The sequence below is a fragment of the Pleurodeles waltl genome, chromosome 6 (genome assembly GCF_031143425.1).
Source record: "Pleurodeles waltl isolate 20211129_DDA chromosome 6, aPleWal1.hap1.20221129, whole genome shotgun sequence".
Taxonomy (NCBI): Eukaryota; Metazoa; Chordata; class Amphibia; order Caudata; family Salamandridae; genus Pleurodeles; species Pleurodeles waltl.
The window spans coordinates 1,662,396,118-1,662,416,278 of NC_090445.1; the positions used below are offsets into that span (position 1 = coordinate 1,662,396,118).

Consider the following 20,161-nt stretch of genomic DNA (forward strand, 5'->3'; position numbering starts at 1 on the left):
AAGTTCTGCAACCTAAAAAGGTCTATACATATGATCTGCAGGAGTACATAAAACCACCAGCCATCCCTAATCACACCCCAGAGGAATATGAAGTATTCCAAGGGCTGGATCTTTCCTCACTTTATTTAAGTCCATGATCCTCATTGTGCATCGAACCAGTAGCCCGTCCAAGTCGCTATTAGCAAGAGAATATACCTTGTTGAAGAAGAGATTGACTTTGGGAAGCACATTTTACATTTCTATTCTAGCTTCTTTACTGCGGCTTAAAAAAGCTATATGGTAAAGGGTGCTTCTGCCTTATGGAGGTGTCCAGTCATTTAGAGAAGTTATCTGTGGCGAGCAACTATCACCCAAAATTATTCCTACAAATAAGATTAGGATTGTTGAATGGATTTTATGTCTAGGAGGTCCTTTAAAACAAGGGCTCAGAATGTCACACTATGGGCCAGATGTAGCAAGCAGTTTTGCCCATTCTGTGTCTATGGGAAAATGTGTTTGTACATATGGCCCTATTTCCTGAGCAGTATTTTCGCCCTCTGTGCAGAGAATGATGGTTGATTTTATTAAGAGGTTGTCGGAGCCTTATGCTAAAAAAGTGCAGCTACGTCGCTTGTGGGAAATTCTTGAGGAGCTTGAGTTTGATGGTAGAGACTGATGCTGCTGTAGTGCTGGATAAGGAAGGTGAAAGGCTGCACAGTGGTTACTGCTGATGATGCTGCAGTCTGAGCCCCAATCATGAGAGAGATGGTAGCCCGGAAGGCTAAGAGAAGGAGGAGGGGAAGAGATGCCAAGGCAGACAGTAAGGCAGAGCAGACGTAAGAAACTGCTAACTGACCCTGTGCAGGTGGGGAAGGGGAAGTGGCAAAACGCAGAAAAGAAGTCGCATGTAAAGCAACAGATATTTATAACACTCTAGGTAAATACAACAATTGAGTAGTCTCTGTGGCCTAGGGGACCCTCATAGAGTAGACTTACATCAGGGCCATTGAGGGCTAAGGTACCTTGTCCCATTACCTCTCTGATTGAGGTTTCTCCTGCATCTGGGCATCTCCCGAACCAGGGCCTCATATGTGGCATATCCACAAACGAAGTGCAGTTATGCTTGGGTTGGGTACTGTGCCTTCCTCAGTGTAAGAGGGTCAGAGGTGCACCAAGCCCCGATAGACCATCTCTGCTCTGTTGCTGACATTACTGGTATCACCAGTGGGACATAAGTCCTTCCTACTTGGTCCACCAGGGTGTGGGTTGGGCGGGTGGGGTCAAACCTAATGGTAATCTATGACAGGCAGATGGTGAAGGGGTCCCTAAGTAGAGATGGGACAGCTGCAAGAGGGTGGGGGTACACCAGCAGTAAGGTACCCTTGAGGAGCACTAAGGGCCAGTCTTAACAGGCATACCCTTGCTTGTGCTTGTCATTACTTCTTTTTTGATAATGCCTTTCAACTCCTGAGATGAAAGTTTCTTTAAAATACAAATTGAATTTTATTAAGTTGTTCAATAAATAAATGTATTGTGTACAGCAAGTTGCATCTGACAAACTCTCTAACATGCAGAAGACACTTCCTAGTATGTAAACAGTTTTACGGGAGGGCACGTCACTACCACTTTAATTGCTCAGATAGTCTTTGAAGATCTAAAAAAGTCATGTATTCATGTCATTGCAGCTGACATGTTTCACAGTAGATTAACATTTCCTTTTTTCACTTTTTTTTCCTTAAGCGGATGGCATTAAAAAACAGGTGCAGACGATCAAACTATCCAGCACACCAGTGTTTACATTGCTTTTACAGGTAAAGTATATATCACCTGTGATCTGTTGTTGATGTTGTTTTATGTATCTCAACATATCCTGACGGATACGGGGATGTTGCTCCAGATACTGGGTGCATAGATGGAGAAGACCCCGCTGCCTTGTATTTTTTCTTTTTACACGTCTTAATCTGCAGTCTGATGATGTCCTGGCTGCGGGTGTGCCAAGACCATCAGAGATGGTAAACTTGTCTGCAAGATAAGCAGGGGTGCTGGTTGTGATAGCTTTCTAAATGATGATGCTGGTTTTGAAGATGGTGCAGGTTGGCGAGGGGAGCTAATGGAGTTCCAGCAGGATTGAGGGTGTTGTGGTTGTATATCTTCAGGCCCTGGATGTGACATGCTGAGGTGTGTACGATGCTCTTAAGGGGCTCTTAAGGGGTGTCGGGTGGAGTCTAGAAATCATGAAGCAGACTGTTACCAGCATTTAGATGCAAGAGTTTGAGGCTTTGAAGAGCAGTCCTGAAGTAGCGTTATGAAATAAATTGTTTCAGTTTTAGAAGAGAGAGCTGGTAGGAGGCCATGTTTTTTTTTTGCCAGTGTGTCCCTTGAGGGTGAGACCTGTGTTCAGGGAGAATCCAAGAGACTTGGCATTCAGTGAAAGTTGGGGTTAAAAGCCGACAAGGTTCATGTCATTGAGCTAGAAGTGTACTGTTTGTTGTTTGGTGTAGTGGAAAAACTATTTTAAAAAGCATCGTGGACAGAAAAGAAAAACGATCATTTCTACAGAAAGAAAAACATCTTTCTGAAAGCAGCACACCCAGGTCACTGCTTGAATGCAAACAGCAGCCAGAATGAGGAGGTAAACGGAGAGGGGGAGAATCCAGAAAAACTAGACTAGCTCCCACCCCAAACTAAAATACCTAGCATGGCCTGGATGTTTCTGTTCCACTGTACAGTATTATATGTTCACACACATTAAATTGAGCTGTGAGTCGGAAGCCCCCCTCTGAATATCTAGAAGTCCTGTAGGGAAGAGCAGATATGAAAGGCTTCCGTAGTTTCACTCAGAAGTAATATAAATCTTACATATAAGTGTAGTTGTGAGGCAGCATAACCACAGCCAACAGTGCAACAGGACACATTTGCAAATGATATACAGGCAAGTGAGGCTTTTGCCGTTGTGTTCTCCAGAATAAGATCCAAATTGTTACATTGAAGGCTGCGTTACCACCACTGAGCAGCCTCAGTAACTCGGCTTGTTACCCTTGATGCAAGTCACTGGGCTTGCTTATTTCTTGGGCCTTATTCTACGGGGTGTAGTTGCCAAGCCAGTCCTCTGTTGTCCCCTCCTGGGGTGGTTGACGCAGCCCTTCCGTATTTCAAGCGGTCCCTTCTGTTACTCCCTCGTGCAGTTAATATTAGTAACAGAATTCTGTAAGACTGGCTGGGAGTCCATGCAGTGTGGCCAGGCAGGCTTCTTAAGGTTTTTATAATACCTTTAGATGGCATGTCTGCTGTTTTTTTAAGCCTTGTTTTTTTTTTTTACTTTTTGTGCATCAATTCATTTCTTTGGTGTGGCCTCCTCAGACTGATTTCAGATGCTGCTGTTCTGAAAGGCAAGAAAAAGGAGGGGAGTGATAGGAAATCAGGGAACCATAGTGGACACTGGGAGAGGAAGATAGGCTTTCATGATACTCAGAGATGGCCACTGTTCTCCCTCCAGCCAATAAAAGCAGACGCTTTGCTGCTTGGTTAGCCGGGTTTCACTAGGGATAATCCTGCGTGAAGGTAGGTGTCAGCCGTGTCATCTCGCAGCTGATTAGATCAGTTTGAGCCTGGGTGCTCGTCAGCTCCAGAGCTCTGATAGGAGCCCTTCGGGATCACTACTATTTTGGAGACTGGATATCTCTTAGGATTTCTGTTGCTGCATTCATTTGTTAAGCGGGCAACAGGGTGACCCAGAGGATCCTGTTGATTGAAAGACTTGGGCTCTGATTCAGCCTTTCACCAGTCACTGCCAATGCACCAGTGAGGTGGACAACACATTACTGCCATGCAGTAGAGTAACCTCGACCTTATTTAGGCTTTTCAGACACAGATAGGGCATTTCTGTGCAAGGTGGATCCCAGTTGTTCAGGGGAACTATGTGCAGACAGACCCACCATGCTCGGTTTACATACTAAATCTACCACTACAAATGGGGGTACTGGAATTGCGCTCCCTAAATTAGGGTTAAATCTTGTAAACCAACATTATGAAAGTCTCTGACATGGTGAGATGTTTCTTCCAACACATGAGTGATACTTTATGTTGTCATGGACAACCACTGGACTTTTCAAAGGTGGTTCTACCATCAGCAACACCATCCTTTCCCCACAGTGTAAATGGAGATGAGAAGGCAAAGATGAGTGGTGCACTCAGCCCTAAGGCTCTTCCAAAGGGGACTCTGCCATGAGGACAGCCCCTTTCCCAGCTGTTCTTATGAGGTTAGGGAAGGCAGCGATGGGTGAAGCAGACATCAGCCAAATGGATTTCTCATTCATTATCCACCACTAAGTCAGACATTTGATCTTGCACAAATCTCTGCAGAGCCTCGAGGATCTTACATTGCTAAAAGAAAGGAGATCCCTGGTAAAATAAAGTATTCCCTCGAGATAGTACAGAACTAAGAATCAGTGAGAGAATGGGTTACACATGAATTGTGCTCTGGTGAGCTGAGTTTCTAGAGGAAGAAAGGTGTGCTCTCTAGCGGTAGAGAGAGAGGCAGCAAGACAGTATGGCCCAAAATGAGGAGCTATACCCGCTGGAGCTCAGCACCGGAAACAACAAGCACAAATTAAGCACTGCTCTAGAATTGAGCACAACCTTGCAATAATTTTTGGGTCTCAAGAGTTCAACATGTGAGGTGTCCCAACGCTTTCAAAACAAAATGGCCTTTGAAACTCACAGGTGAAATACATGAGGTTAAAGGCTACAATACCACCAGTGACAGCTCCACTAACTCGGCTTGTTACCCTTGATGCAAGGCACTGGGCTTGGTAGATCTGAGTTACAGGTGTCTGAAAGAATTAGCTGCAGCTTTCAAATGCTATAAACTTTCAAATGCTATCATTGCTGATAATCAGTTTCACTGTGGCCCTCAGTGAACGTTTCTGGATACCCCTGTACATTTGGGGTTACAGCATGTAAAACTTTCTTCTTCAGGTTTTACCCTGGACACGTTTTACCGGTGAAACACAGTAGGAATATATTCGTATCCAAGACCCTGGAATGAGGGGAGAACAAACTTCATACTGCACCCCTTAATTACAGTCCCTGTAGTATACGTAATTTCCACTGCGGTATTACCACAACATTTTCCACGAAACACTCATTATAGAGCGTTTTTTAATGTTATTGTTTTTTTTTTTGTAAATAGAAATCTCAGTCAAAAAATTGCCTGCGAAAAGTAAGTGTCATCTGACTTTTTCAACAGGTTTTGTTTTCTTTCTCATTTCCAGCTATTCAAGATCGACGCCGATGGCTGCTTGCAAGTGATACGTGAACGCAAAACCAAACAATCAGTAGTCCAGGAAGCTGTGGCTACCAAGCCTCAAACCGCTGTGCAGGTACAGAATCTGGCGGGTACCTAATCATTCATTTATCTTTTTGTATTTCAGCGTGTTATGTCAAATTGAGGCTTGGCTCTCACCGCTGCCCCTACCAAGTGGCAATGACTAGTGGCCTAATTGACCTTGGCAGTTTTGGAGTCAGAAGTTGAGAATTCTTGATCTGACACATCACAATCTCAGCTCCTCCTCTGTTTTTAAACCTTTTTGTGGTTTTAAATAGCTCTTACGGGCAGGTTTTACATGCAAACCAGGCATATACATTTTTTAAGGTACGTGAGGGTTTAGGGCCAAATTTACAAATATTTTGCGTTTTGCATTCTGCAGCACAGATAGAGCAGAATATGCGTCTAAGGGTTGTATTTGTGCTGGAAGGTATCTCATGTTGCACAAAAACAATCCTGCCTGTATCTTACCTAGGGATATCCGTATTTAGTGGGTGTAACCATCCTGGGTGGCTTGTGGAAAGAGCCCCTTGGTAGCCAAATAACTTGGGTAATAGATTTGTTTCCCTTTGTGACTCTGGCATTGTTTCTCTTGCTCTAAATGATCAAAGATCTCACTAAGTACCTATAAATTTGTTTATGAATACCCCAAAAAGTTATTGCTAATGTGCCTATAATCTTGCCTTTTCTTTTTTCTTTTGCAGCCACCCAAAAGTGTGCAGACTACCCAGGGTACAGTATCACTTTTTGTCTTCATTGAAATCATGATCGTTTTGCTATTTTGGTTTCTTTCATTGTCCCGAACTGTCTTCCCTACACCTTAAGATCCAAATGAAGTCTCCAGGAGAGACTTCTTGAGTGGCTGGACGAGGAAAGAAGGCATTCCTGCCAAAGCTTTATGGTCTAATCTTTTGTGATACAATTCCGTTCAATGGGATGACACAGTCACATTATAAATGATAAGCCTTATACATTTTCATCACTAAGAATTAGACAAGAATTGCAGTATATAAAGTGATCAAGTGTCAGTGACGGAAATCGGGGGAACGAAGCATCTCATTTTGAGGGTCAAGATCCAGGAACACACTAGGAACTAGAAAGAATATAAATACATAAAGTTTGGGTCTTGTTAGACAGAGCTCAGGTATTGTGGAAACTGAGATTGTTTTAGGATTTAAGCTGCTGCACTCATCTGCCAAGAGAAGGCATCATGGTGACCCCAGAGCTCAATGAGGTAACCTATTTACTGTGAGACTTGGGCCTGATTCAAATAATGAAAGCGGGATGTCCACTCTCAGAGTGGCTCATTCCTGTTCACTTCATCTAGCTGTAAGTATGGCGACGTTCATTGTCTGCCATTGCTTTTGCCATTTTCTCTGTCAGAGCTTTTGGCATTATCACTGTCTGCCAGAGTTTTTGTCATCACTTCTGTAAAATATACATAGAGGGGATTCACGATCATGCTGTTATGTGTTTTATTCCACCTCCTAAGACATTTTCCATTGCAGTGTATGAGCTGCATTGCTTTCAGGAGCAACAGAAGCCTGTGGGGAGTGTTTGCAGAATTCAGAAACCATCTTGAAAGGAAGGCTTTTTTCAGACATTGTGCATGTTAACCCAATGCATGTTAACCTAGTACTTGAAGCTACAGTTCTCTTCCAGGGGATCCTCATCAATAGTCATAAACATTGAATATTCCCGCCCTTGTGCGGGGACCCCGGAGCATATATAAAATATATACACATTATACATGTGTAACAAACAGTCATGCAGGCTATCATGTTAAAAACAGGCTAAAATGCTTTATTTCTATGAAGTTTTTTTTTTTTTTTTTTTAAATACTACAATAGAGCATAAATAAGTACCCAAGCTCCTAAAACTAGGCTTGGGGAAGTAAGCAGTAGCAAACTCTAGTGAAAAAATAGAGAAAACTGCATTGAAAAACAATGAAGCATTCTTAGCCAATAGGCTGCATGTAGGTTAACACAGGAGAACCATAAAAACTTTGGCACTGTGCCTTTAAGACCCTGAGCACCTCCAGTATCCCACCATGCCTCAGGGGTGAAGGAAAGGTGACAGTTGGTTCACAGTTAGGTCAGTTCTTTTTTCCGGCTTCTTCTGAGAGGATCCTGGAGCATTGAGCTCTCAGTTTTTCTGAGTTTTCCTCAGAAAAATTCTTTAAAAAAGCGTTTTTTCACTTTTCACTCGACAAGTAACATCTTTGTCTGAGCTAGGAAGGTTTTTTCTGACAGAAAAATGCCTTCTCTTTTTGTCAAATGCCCTGCTTGTGGGAAGAAGAAGGCCCAGTCAGATCCCCACTCTCTGTGCATAGTGTGCCTGCCTCAGAGTCACTGCCCTGACACTTGTAAGTACTGTAAGAACATGTCTAGGAGGACTCTGAAAGACAGAGAGAAGATCCGACTTCATGGGCTTCAGGAGAGGAAAAGAACATCGTCCTCCTCACTCCCCAAGCATCCAGAAGGCCATTCTCAGGAGAGAATGGCCCGGTCGACGTCGACAGGTAGGAAAATACCTGTTTGTTCACCGTCGACGTCGTCGCTACCACCGTCCCACCGGCATAGAGCGCCGTCGACGGCGACACACCCGACGTCGAAGGGAACGGCGTTGAGGGAACATCAGAGCAGGGGCAGGTCTCCGTCGACGGCAGCCCGCCGATCGACGTCGAGCCATCGCCGGCATGTCCGGTCGCCGCCAAAGGCTGTGCGCCCCCCGACGTCAGGACACACGACGTCGAGATCTCCACGACGGCACGAGAAACATCCGCCGTCAACCTCCCATCGCTCCACGTCGAGGCACACGACGGCGAGCAGGTCGAGGTCCAAGGAACGCCGTTCGACGTCAAGGCACTCAACGTCGAGGCAATCAACGTCGAGGCAGGACCAACCGACTGGGCGTCCTTCGACGTCGAAACAGCCATCGACGTCGAAGCAGGTTTTACCTGTCCAACAGGGAGCAGAACATCGCCCCTCGCCAGACAAGGCTCAGTCTCCAGTGGTCTCCATACCGAGCGACTCTTCTCGGTCAAGAGCATCTCCTGGGCATGTCTCGCCCATCAACCTATCTCCGAGATGGCTGGAGAGCCTCAACAGACCAGCGGCCTCCCCAGATTCGCAATATTCGCAAATGTATTCACCCACTGCCTCCCCGCCAAGAACGCCATCGCCGACAGCCGGGGCAGAACGGGCTCGTTCAGCTCCTCGACAGCCGACCGCGAGGCCTAGGCGCTCGGCTACAGCGTCCCGCAGCAGATCTCGCTCTCAACGGAGATCCAGGTCGCGCTCAAGAAGATCACCCTCTTGGTCTTCATCAGGTTCTTCTGTCGGGCGTTACTCACCTACTCTTACAGATTCACCACCTGCTAGAGTCTCACCAGTGGATGACATAACCACTTTCAACGAGGTGTTGCTAAGAGGAGCGCAGAAACTCAATATAGAGGTTCCAGAACCGTCTACCTCCTCATCAATCATCTTTGAGACGCTACAACAGAGATCAGCGTCGAAAAAGTTGCTGCCTCTAGTGCCTGGTTTGTTGCAGCCGACCATGGACACTTTTCTGGCCCCAGCCTCGCTTAAGTCTGCCCCGGCTCGGATTCTTAAAAAGTACAAGGCTCCAGAGCAAGACCCTTTATTCCTTAGGAAGGATCCGCCACCAGACTCAGTGATCATAGCTGCCGCCCGAAAGACCCACTCGGTGGCATCTTCATCCACGGTACCCCCGGATAAAGAGAGCAGGCATTTAGACTCTCTGGGAAGAAAGATGTGCGGGACAGCGGCTTCAGCAATGAAGGTCTCTAGTGCGTCTGCGCTCCTGGGCAGGTACGATCGTTCTCTGTGGGATTCCCTCAGTAGATTTACAGAAAAACTGCCCAGAGAAGACAGGCAAGATTTCCAAGAGATTCTACAGGAAGGATGCCTGGTATCTAACCAAGTTATCAGCGCGGCAGCGGATGGGGCGGATTTGGCGGCTCATGGGTACGCACATGGTATCTGTGCGAGGAGATCTTCCTGGCTGAGGCTCACTGGCTTGAAACAGGAGGCACAACAACGTATCCTGAATCTCCCATTTGCCGGGAATTCTCTATTCGGTGCCCATGCAGACGAAGAGATGGCCCGCATGAAGACCGAGGTGGATACCATGAAGGCGGTAGGCCTCGAAAGAAGGAAAGATTTCAGGCGGAGGTACAGACCGTACGATAGACGCCCTTTCCAACAGAGGGTTCAAACCCCTCATTGGTCGCAAAGGTCTCAGCAACGACAGGGACGCCCTCTGTTTCAGCGAAGAAACACAAGGGAGCGAGGGTCAAGTAGACCTCAACAGTCCACTCCAAAAGCACCCACTAAACAATGAAGTCTCGCTTCCCTCGACACTGTACACCACTCCGGTGGGGGGAAGTATTATTGCTCATCTTCACGAGTGGCACTCTATCACAAGAGACAAATGGGTGCTCAATATTGTCGAACATGGCTATTCTCTCCTTTTCAAGCAGCCTCCACCACACTTGCCACCAACCAAACACAATCCGGCTCATCTCACCTTGCTACGCAAGGAGGCTCTCGCCCTCCTAAGAAAGAATGCCATAGAAAGGGTTCCACCTGCCCACAGAGGAAAGGGGGTCTACTCCCGTTACTTTCTAGTAGCAAAGAAGGGTCAAGAGGGCGTTTTCAGGCCAATCCTGGATCTAAGACTGCTGAACAAATACATAAGAAAGCAGAAGTTCAGAATGCTAGCGCTTCACCAAATTTTCCCTCAACTGCATCAGGGAGACTGGATGTGCTCCATCGACCTGCAGGATGCGTATTTCCACATCCCAATAGCTCCAAAGCATCGAAAATTCCTGCGCTTTCGAGTAGCGTTACAGCATTACCAGTTCAGGGTTCTACCCTTTGGCCTGAAATCTGCTCCAAGAGTTTTCTCGAAATGTATGGCAGTGGTGGCGGCGCATCTACGAAGACAAAGGATATACATATATCCATACCTAGACGACTGGCTACTAAAGGCTTCTTCTCCGGAGCAGGCGAGAAGCCATCGGGACATTGTACTAGGAGTTTGCGAAGCTCTAGGTCTTCAGCTCAATTACCAGAAGTCAACCTTGACTCCAACGCAGAGTCTTCACTACCTAGGAGCTATCATAAACACAGAACTACAAAAAGTGTATCCTTCGGAGGAACGACTGTCCTCAATAAACATGAAGTGCCAGGACCTGTTGAGAGCCAGCGCACCTACGGCACGTCAGGTGACATCACTACTGGGCTCCATGGCATCGTGCATCTTTATTGTCCCAAATGCCAGACTCCACATGAGACCCCTCCAAGAGGCATTGGAGGCCAATTGGAGCCAAAGAACAGGTCGCTGGGAAGACACAATGCGGCTACCGGAGGTAGCACTGCAGTCATTGAGATGGTGGATGCACAGACCTCACCTGTCAGTGGGCGCTCCGTTTCACCAGGTACTTCCATCCGACACTCTGGTAACGGATGCGTCTCTTCAGGGATGGGGGGCTCATCTGGGTCCTTTTCAAGCGCAGGGTCTGTGGTCAGACAAGGAGAAGCAGTACCACATCAATCTGCTAGAACTCAGAGCGGTCCATCTGGCTCTCAAGTCTTTCACACCGCTAATTCAGGGGAAAACTCTATTGATACAGACGGACAATACAACCACGATGTATTACTTGAACAAGCAAGGGGGAACGAGATCCCTACCCCTTTCACGAGAGTCCCAAGCGATATGGCATTGGCTCCTGGCCAGAGGAATGTCAATCACAGCAGTTCACCTGCCAGGTCAGCAGAACGTAGAAGCAGACTTTCTAAGCAGACACCTGGAGGACGTTCACGATTGGGTCCTGCACGACGAAGTCGCAGAATACATCTTCGCGCAATGGGGTCGGCCTCAACTGGACCTCTTCGCAGACGATGTAAACAGGAAATGCCCAGACTTCGCATCCAGGTTCTACCGTCCAGGATCTCGAGGGAATGCCCTGTTGATCGACTGGTCAGGGACATTTCTTTACGCTTTTCCTCCGATTCCCCTCATTCCGGCAGTGATCAGCAAACTTTACGGATCCAGGACCAGAATGATTCTTATAGCGCCACAATGGCCTCGACAATTCTGGTACACGGATCTCCTCAACCTGTCGGAAAAACCTCACAGGAGGCTGCCGTGCAGACCGGATCTTCTGAGCAGAATGAAGGGCAGGATTCTGCATCCCAACCTACCCTCTCTGAGCTTAACAGCATGGCTCCTGAATTCCTGCAGTATGGGCACCTAGGACTCTCGCAGGAGTGCATGAACATCTTGAAAGAGTCCAAACGGCCTTCCACGCGGCGTTCCTACGCTTTTAAGTGGAAGAGATTCTACATATGGTGCTGTCAGCAAGGCCATAATCCCATACGGGCGCAGGAGGACGTCATACTGTCCTATTTGCTTCACCTAGCGAAATCCGGTCTGCAGGTATCATCTATTAAGGTACATTTGTCTGCTATTACTGCCTATCGCAAGTCACCTTCTCAGGAATCCTTCTTTACGAAACCTGTAGTCAAGGATTTCTTAGAAGGTTTGAAGAAAGTTTTTCCGCCAATTCGGAGGCCTTCTCCTCCGTGGGAACTGAACATAGTCCTAGCAAAACTTATGGGCCCTCCTTTCGAGCCTATCCATAAGGCCTCCTTACAACACCTTACGTGGAAAACGGCTTTTCTGGTGGCCATTACTTCAGCGAGGAGGGTCAGTGAGATCCAGGCCTTGTCTGCAAAAGAACCGTACACGGTTTTTCATGACAATAGAGTAGTTCTACGAACTCACCCATCTTTCCTTCCGAAGGTGGTGTCAGAATTCCATATTAATCAGACCATAACTTTACCGACGTTCTTTCCCAATCTGGAAACTCCGGCTGAGAAAGCATTGCACTCATTAGACTTGAAAAGAGTGCTGAAATTTTATCTGGACAAGACAAAATCGATTAGACACTCTAACCGCTTGTTTGTGAACTATGGTCATTTAAGGACAGGAGAAGCAGCATCTAAGCGAACAATATCAAGATGGATAGTCTCTTGTATTGTTAATACTTACCAGCTAGCTAATAGACAATTGCTAGCGCGGCCTAGAGCGCATTCCACAAGGGGAAAAGCGGCTACTGCTGCTCTCCTTAACAATGTTCCTATATCTGAGATTTGTAAGGCTGCTACATGGAAGTCTGTCCATACTTTTACAAGACATTATTGTTTAGACTCAGATGCAAGAGCGGATGCCCAAGTGGGGCAGGCCTCTCTAAGGAATTTATTTGCGTAAGACATGTCTATTCCTGCACTTCTATCGGACAGTCCGCTGGGTTTAGGGATGGGCTTGCTAATCTATTCAATGTTTATGACTATTGATGAGGATCCCCTGGAAGAGAAGGATAAGTTACTTACCTGTAAATCCTAGTTCTCTTCCAGGGGTATCCTCATCAAAGTCATAAACAACCCACCCTCCTCCCCGGACGCACGTCTACTGGAAGTGCAGGACAGACAGTATTTTGATTCAATTATACAAATTGTCACCGTAAAAAGAACTGACCTAACTGTGAACCAACTGTCACCTTTCCTTCACCCCTGAGGCATGGTGGGATACTGGAGGTGCTCAGGGTCTTAAAGGCACAGTGCCAAAGTTTTTATGGTTCTCCTGTGTTAACCTACATGCAGCCTATTGGCTAAGAATGCTTCATTGTTTTTCAATGCAGTTTTCTCTATTTTTTCACTAGAGTTTGCTACTGCTTACTTCCCCAAGCCTAGTTTTAGGAGCTTGGGTACTTATTTATGCTCTATTGTAGTATTTAAAAAAAAAAAAAAAAAAACTTCATAGAAATAAAGCATTTTAGCCTGTTTTTAACATGATAGCCTGCATGACTGTTTGTTACACATGTATAATGTGTATATATTTTATATATGCTCCGGGGTCCCCGCACAAGGGCGGGAATATTCAATGTTTATGACTTTGATGAGGATACCCCTGGAAGAGAACTAGGATTTACAGGTAAGTAACTTATCCTTACCGCCCAGCATCAGAACTATTTAGGGAAAAATACTCCTGTCGCGAATTATCAGGTAGGATTCTGGCCCTTGAGTGGAACCCAAATAGCAGTTTTGTATATTCATGAGTTATGAGCAAATCCTGGAAATACGCGGCAGGACTCAGCCTTCAGCTTTGTATATGTTGTATCCCTTGGCTGCATTTGAGTCTCTTATGCTTGGTAGTGGAGGTGTGTGTTCAGGAGAAGTCTTAGAATGGATCCACTATTTTTTGAGTAGTCGTCCCAAGGTGGTTCAGTTGGGTCACCTTATCTCAACTTCCAAATCTTTGGTTTATGGTGTCCTACAGCATTTTGGTCTGCTTTCTCTTCTCTTCTTTTTCATGTTTATTTGCTTCTTCTTAAGTAGTATTAGTCAGAAGGACACCTCTTCCACAGATTCCCCATCATCTGAATATCCCCAGGTGCACAGCTAAATCTGGACAATTCTTTTTCTGAAGCATTAGCTGTCAGGATTTGTGAATATTTTCTGCAGTCTGTGATGACAATCCACCCTGCTCCCCAGAGTGTAGCTCTGTCTGTAAAAATAATGTTCATGCCAGAAACAAATACTATAGGAAGTGAGAGATGGTGTTCTATGACAACAAGAGTTTAAACGAGTTCTCACTGATAAAGGAGTGAACCACTTAGCAGCAGGAAGAGAAAATACAAGACCTTTTTATCAGATGCAATCATGAGAAGTTTGCAGCAATGGTCTACACAATATAATCACTGGCTCCTAGAGGGCAGTCAACAGTGAACCTAAGCCAAACTGGATGGATCCCGTTAAATCAGCAATCACGTGATAATCCAAGGATGCACTGGAATATGCAGGGAACAGGGAAAGAACAAAGCTGTATAACAAAGTCAAACCAGACTCCAATAAGATAGGCCAAACAGGCAAATCTGGTAACCGAGGGTACTGTAGAGAGAGAAGATAAAAAGGTGAGGGACAAGATCTGTGAACAAACTCAGCAGGTGAAATTCTTGTGCACACAGAAAGTTGCCTGGCAGCTTCCATTTGCCTTTGAGATACTTAAATAGTGCTCTGCGTTTCATGACCTGGAAGTCCAACCCCTTGGCCTGAGCTAGCCTGCTAGTCTCTGTGTCCCAGTCTCTTAAGGCTGGTCGATCATTGTCTTAATGGCAACCGCTTCTGTGATTTTCTTTCCTGGAGACCTTTTTCTCTGAGTCCTCTGCTGGTTCCTGACAGTAGCTTACCACCGCTGCCAGGAGGTGCCATGCGACTCCTGTCACCACTTAGCCCGTCCAGGAAGTGAGAACACAGACTATACATGAAACACTGTTGTTAGGTCTCTTTTTCCATGCCTTACAGACGTGGGTCTGAAAATCTTCTCCTGTGTTTACCAAATTCCTTAACGTTTTAAATGACACTTCTTGACAGTTTAGGGGCCTGATTTATATCTTGGCGGTAAACCTAATCCATGTAACAGTGAAGGAGTATGCTCACTGTCAAGGGCGGCTGCTGCCAATGCTTTATAAATGACCACCAGCTTGGTAGTCATTTATAAATTTAGATGGCGGTACCTCCACCAGAGGGACGGAGTTATCTACGCTACCCACCTGGTGGAACAATCGGCCATCCGCCGAAATATAAAACAAGCCTTAGGTCACCTAAGGTCTTGGGAAGTTCACATCCAGTTATGCATGTCACATGAAAATATCCCTGTCAGACTTCCACTACATCTACTACTGTCTGAACCTTAACACTGTTCTTAGACTAGTGACCTCTATACCTCCATGCATCCAAAAGCCAATACTGAGCAAGAAGCCTAGCTCTTTCTTGGTCGAGTCTGTAGGAAGCCCTCCAAACAGTCCCTCTCCGGTCCCTCAAGTGAGCCTTGTGAAAGGAAGCAGTCCTCCAAAGGGTCTTTCCTGAAAAAATAAACTAAGAAACACAATTGGAATGATAGGTTCTAATCTTTCTCAAGGAAATGGTTCTGCTCTCAAGTCTGTTCAGAGGTTGATGGTATCATTCTCTTCTTTGTGTTCCGCCAATCCAGGTTCTTAAAAATCTTAGATCTGAGTTACTGTTTGCATCTTCGGATCCTTCCCATGTCAAGACCTTCTAGTGGGTCATGTGGGACCTCTTTAGGGGGCTGCCTTTCCTCCCACTGGATCAGTTCCGAAGCCAAGAGTGGCTTCAGGCTTGCTGAGTCTAGCTGCTCCATCCCTGCTGCTACAGAATCAGCATTGCTTTAGGCTCTGGGCATTGAGCTGCTTCCATGGAAGCTACTGGGATCAAAGTTGCCAGTCCATTACCACACTTGGAGCATCCTTCATTGCTGCCTCAGACTGCAAAGTCAATCCACCCAGTCCAGACCCAACAGCAGCTCTTGTGCTTCTTTTGAAAGTGAGCCCTTCTTCTTCTACTGGATCTGCCTCCTCTACCACCTAGTACTCCAGCTGGTTGGCAAGGCTTACAGCCTCTTCTTCCTCCTCATTCTTCTGGATCGCCTACCTTCCTCCAGGAAGTGCACCCTGTTGTCCCATGCCTCAGTCTTAGAGATTAGAGTTTTTGCTTTGTTGGAAAAATGGGCCATAGAAGTTGTGGCCGTAGCACAAGCCTTAGACCCAATGTATACCTCAGACTCCTGAATCTTTTTTTTTTTCTTGTCAGGACACATTCAAAATGTTCCCCGAGTTAGGTCCTTTTGGCCCTTAGTGTGCAGGTTTGGATGGTGTCTCTGGATCTCCAGGTTGCATATACCCACCAGCTGATCCTCCTAGCTCACAGGGGTTCTGCTTCAAAAGGGTGACTAACACTACAAATTCACAGTACTACTATATCGGCTGACAGCTGCTCTGCCAGTCTTTACCGAAGTACTGTGTGTGGTGGTGACCTCCCTCAGGAGGACAGGAGTCCGTGTATTTCCATATTGGGATGACTGGCGTATGACTGCTGTGCCCCCGCGCTTGTGGCATTGGTCTCTGCAGCAGGGTATTTTCCAAATGGCATCTCATCTGGTGGGCACTCTGAATGGGAAGGCAGATAACTTGAGTTGCCTGTCTCTGGAGGATCACAATTGGGAGCTAGACCCCAATGTCATGAACATCCGCTTCCCCAGATGTATTGATACCTTTGCCATGGCTCCAAACAGGAAATGTCCTTTACTTCACTCCCTGCTCTTCCCGCGAATTGGTTCACTGCTGGGGAATGTTTTTTGTCTCAGCTGGCTGAAGGGTCTGCATCATGTATTCTCTCCCATCAGTCTTTTCACCTTCTGCAGAAGGTACAAGATTGTGGTGCCAGACTGCTTACTAAAATCCTTGTAAGGCTCACCTGTCTGATGCCCTTGATTTATGACCACATTTTCCTGTATAAGGTTGCGACTAGTGGCACTTTTTTTAACAGTTTGCTTTGTAAATATTCTTTAACATCCTATGTTGTTCCGTAGTGGGACTTAAACTTAGTTCTCAAGTTTCTTGCAGCATTGCCATCCGAACCACTGCATAGTTCTTTGTCTCTTGCTCCTCAAAATAGTCTTCTTGGTGGTGATTACTTCAGCCTGTATGGTCGGGAGTTGTTGGCCCCATTTTTCAGGCCACTTCCTACCATCTTTTATCCAGACAGGCTGGTTCTTCTTAACTGCCCTTCCTCTCTGCCCTAGGTGGTGCCTGCCTGTACAGGCTGGACCCTAGGTAAGCTGTCTCATACTTTCCTTAACAGATGAGATCAGAATGAAGGACTGAAGTCATGTGATGCCACCTGGCTTTTCTTAATAACTATTGCTTGAAAAGAGTTATCCCACTCAGTTTGTCACCTGGATATGTTAATATGCTGAAGAATGTAAGGTAAGAAAAAGTAGCCTCCGGAAATATTGTTACAGAGTGTGAGCAACTTTCTTGCTTCCGTCGTTCTGTGGTATCAAAATTTGGATTAGAGATGTATTCCTCAATGTGGCGAAACCTGAGATTTTGCTCCTCAGGCAATAAGTCTAACTCCTTATGGTTGAGTGTCCCTCTGCACTGCTAGCAAATGGAAATACATAGTAAAAACCAATTATGTTATTGGACATTCTAAGAAGGACTAAGTGATCGAGAAACCATGGGAATTCTGTAAGAAGAGCTGTTTGGCTGGTTGCTGAGATGGGTGGATGTGAAGTCGTGGAGCTCCGGCTCATTACTTTATGATGCACTTCATTCTAACAGAATACTTTTGGGGCTATTCGGGAAAAGAACTCAGTGAACTCTAATGGGAACACAAAAGAAAAATAAGGCATCTTTCATCTGCCCACAAAAAAGACTTATAAGAAATTAAATGAAATGACCGGACTGAAGCTAGCTCCAGTGGCGAAGGTGAAAGCCGAAGTCACCAATGCTGGATGCTCTTGCTTGGTAAATGTGCACAGTGTCAACAGTGGTCAGAAGCTATGAGAATCTTGTCAAGAAGATACTTGACCACAGGGCCGGATGCGTAGTCAAGTCTAAAGTGGGGGCCCAGACAGACATGGAAGGAGACGGATGGCAAAAGAGTAAGTGTGAGAGCTCTGGCAGGCAAGGGATGGCACCAGTGCTGCTGCAGTCATAAAAAGATAGGCTCAGCAGCATTGGAGGGGGAACCCTCAGGGTGAGAAGGCTGAAGCAAAGGGGACTGGAAATGGCCTACCACTCAGATGCTGATATTGATCATTTTCATCATTGATGGACCCAAATCTGGTGACCATCTTGGATACTTAATCACAGCTTGTGCCTGCAAGAATAACTCTGGAGGACTCTTCCCCCATCCAGTGTGATCCATTAAATAATGACCTTCTGAAATGAAAGTCCATATGAAGGACCTAGACCACTGTTAAGCAATGTTATCTTGGATCAGGTATCTGATGAAATGCCTTGCTGCCTTTTCACTTTCAACCTTCTCTCCAACTCATCTGTGGTCCTGAGAACAGGTAGCTGTACAGCTATTGCTACATTTCAGGATTCCACCGAGCAAAGAAGAGGTTGAGAGGCAGAGCATGCATAGACATCGGTGGTAATACTATCGCTCTAGTTTGAATTGCTTGTTGACCGATGAACTAATAATCCCTAGACACCCAGACCAAAGTTTCACAAGATCACAGCTCTTGTGAATTTCTCAACACTTTGAGACAGCAGTCTTGTGGTCAGGCCATTCCTGTCTGCATGTAGAAAGCCCATTACGGAAACCATCTTAAGATCAGACTCACATTCAAGTCGTAACAAACACAAATGCACAGTAGACAGGCCCAAAAATAGCCCGAAACGAATGGTGTCAAAAAGTCAAGAAATGTTATCAAGAGAGGGAAAGCCCTCCCTCAGTTAAACAAACTTCCCACACAGTAGAATAGAAGTTTTGGTGAGAAATAGCTTAATCCTACAAATCTACACCGGAAGTAGCCCAAAACAACAGTTTCAAAATGTTTCAATGATATAAGGAGAGAAATCATGGCATTTCCCATCAGTCAAGAAAGGGCCTAATTCTTCTATTTGACCAACATTTCAGACAGGCTGGGTATTAACTAAACACTGGCCAGTGCACAAGATAGGATACAAAATAGTCCAAATCTCAAACAGGCACCTTTCAAATTTAAATTAATTTAATTAGACAATACCAGTACGTTGAGAAATAAAAGTTTGCTTCACGTGAGATCGAGGAAAGTAAAGCTGTAAAGACACCTTAGGCTCATGTGCTGGACAAAACTCTATGTCATTGTTTAAGTAAATAATTCTTCAAAGGGCCTTTAAAAGCCCCATCCGGTGAACTATGTCACAATGGAGCTCAAACCTAGACACACGTCATCAAACAAAGCAGCGTTGTAGAGTACGTCTTGTTTACTGATCTACAGATGCAGGAGTGTGTTTCTTTTTCCTTTTCACTGCATGGCCCAGGCCTTTAATTGGGCCGGGTCCTGCCAGTGCCATTATTGCTCTCACCCTCGGGGCGAAAACAAATATCGCAACTCGGCAGCAGTATCACCCTTCACGGCCTTTGATGTAACTTCTAAGAGACTCGTTATTGTTACTTCACAGTCTCATCATTTCAGAACCGAAGCACTTTCAATGTTTTATACAAGGAAGCCATATTTGTGGCTTATTTAATTTGTGCAACTAACGACCATTGACAAAGGCAGTAGTCCTGGCTTGAAGGTGTAATGTTATATGCTGTATTATATATCTGGACGCAATGCCAGAAAGAAGCAGCAAAATACCAGTTGAGAGGTACACTATGTTAAGCACAGGTTTTTATTTTACATGTTTTAAGCCACTCCCTTATTTACATCATCCACGCCCCCAGATCTTCATCCCACTTAAAGCGATGCATGGCCCCTTTAACATTAAGAAATAACGGGACAAAATGCATGTTGTTTCCACAAAGTGGCATCTGCAACTTCTAGCCGTCACCTTGACAATAACATCGCACCATTTAGTAATGTTGAGCTTGGGATGCCCTCAAGATCGAGGTGCTACCCCAGGCTACGTCTAACCTCTTTCAGGGCCTTCCACACAGACGGAGAGCTCGCTTGGAGCTTCAGGGCCGGACTGGCCGTAGCGGGCATGAAGTGTTTCCCTGGGAGGCTGGAAGGTAGGGGCAGGTTTTGCAGCAGTCCTGGGAACTGGGTCCCCAGTAACAAAAGCAGCAATGCTTTGCACTTACGTCCTCCTCCCAACCAGGGGCTGGTCTGACAAAATTGTCAGGGCTGCTTTGGGTTCTCGGTCCGGCTTGGCGAGCTTCCTAAGACCGGGCACTTCCTGCAAGCTTCCCAGGTCATAGCGGTATATTGTAACAGCATCAAACTCGTGCAAGCCATAAATAGTGC

General features: G+C 45.8%; 1 protein-coding gene across 2 annotated transcripts in view; it reads left to right on the forward strand.

The window, feature by feature from the left end:
* Nucleotides 1-20,161, forward strand: part of SNAPC4 (small nuclear RNA activating complex polypeptide 4) — a 178,444-nt gene that overhangs the window by 144,063 nt on the left and 14,220 nt on the right. For both annotated transcript variants that reach the window (XM_069241609.1, XM_069241608.1), the window contains exons 19-21: nt 1,720-1,790; nt 5,253-5,360; nt 6,010-6,037. In XM_069241609.1, coding sequence (XP_069097710.1) covers nt 1,720-1,790; nt 5,253-5,360; nt 6,010-6,037 — 207 coding nt within the window. The remainder of the gene's footprint in view (nt 1-1,719; nt 1,791-5,252; nt 5,361-6,009; nt 6,038-20,161) is intronic.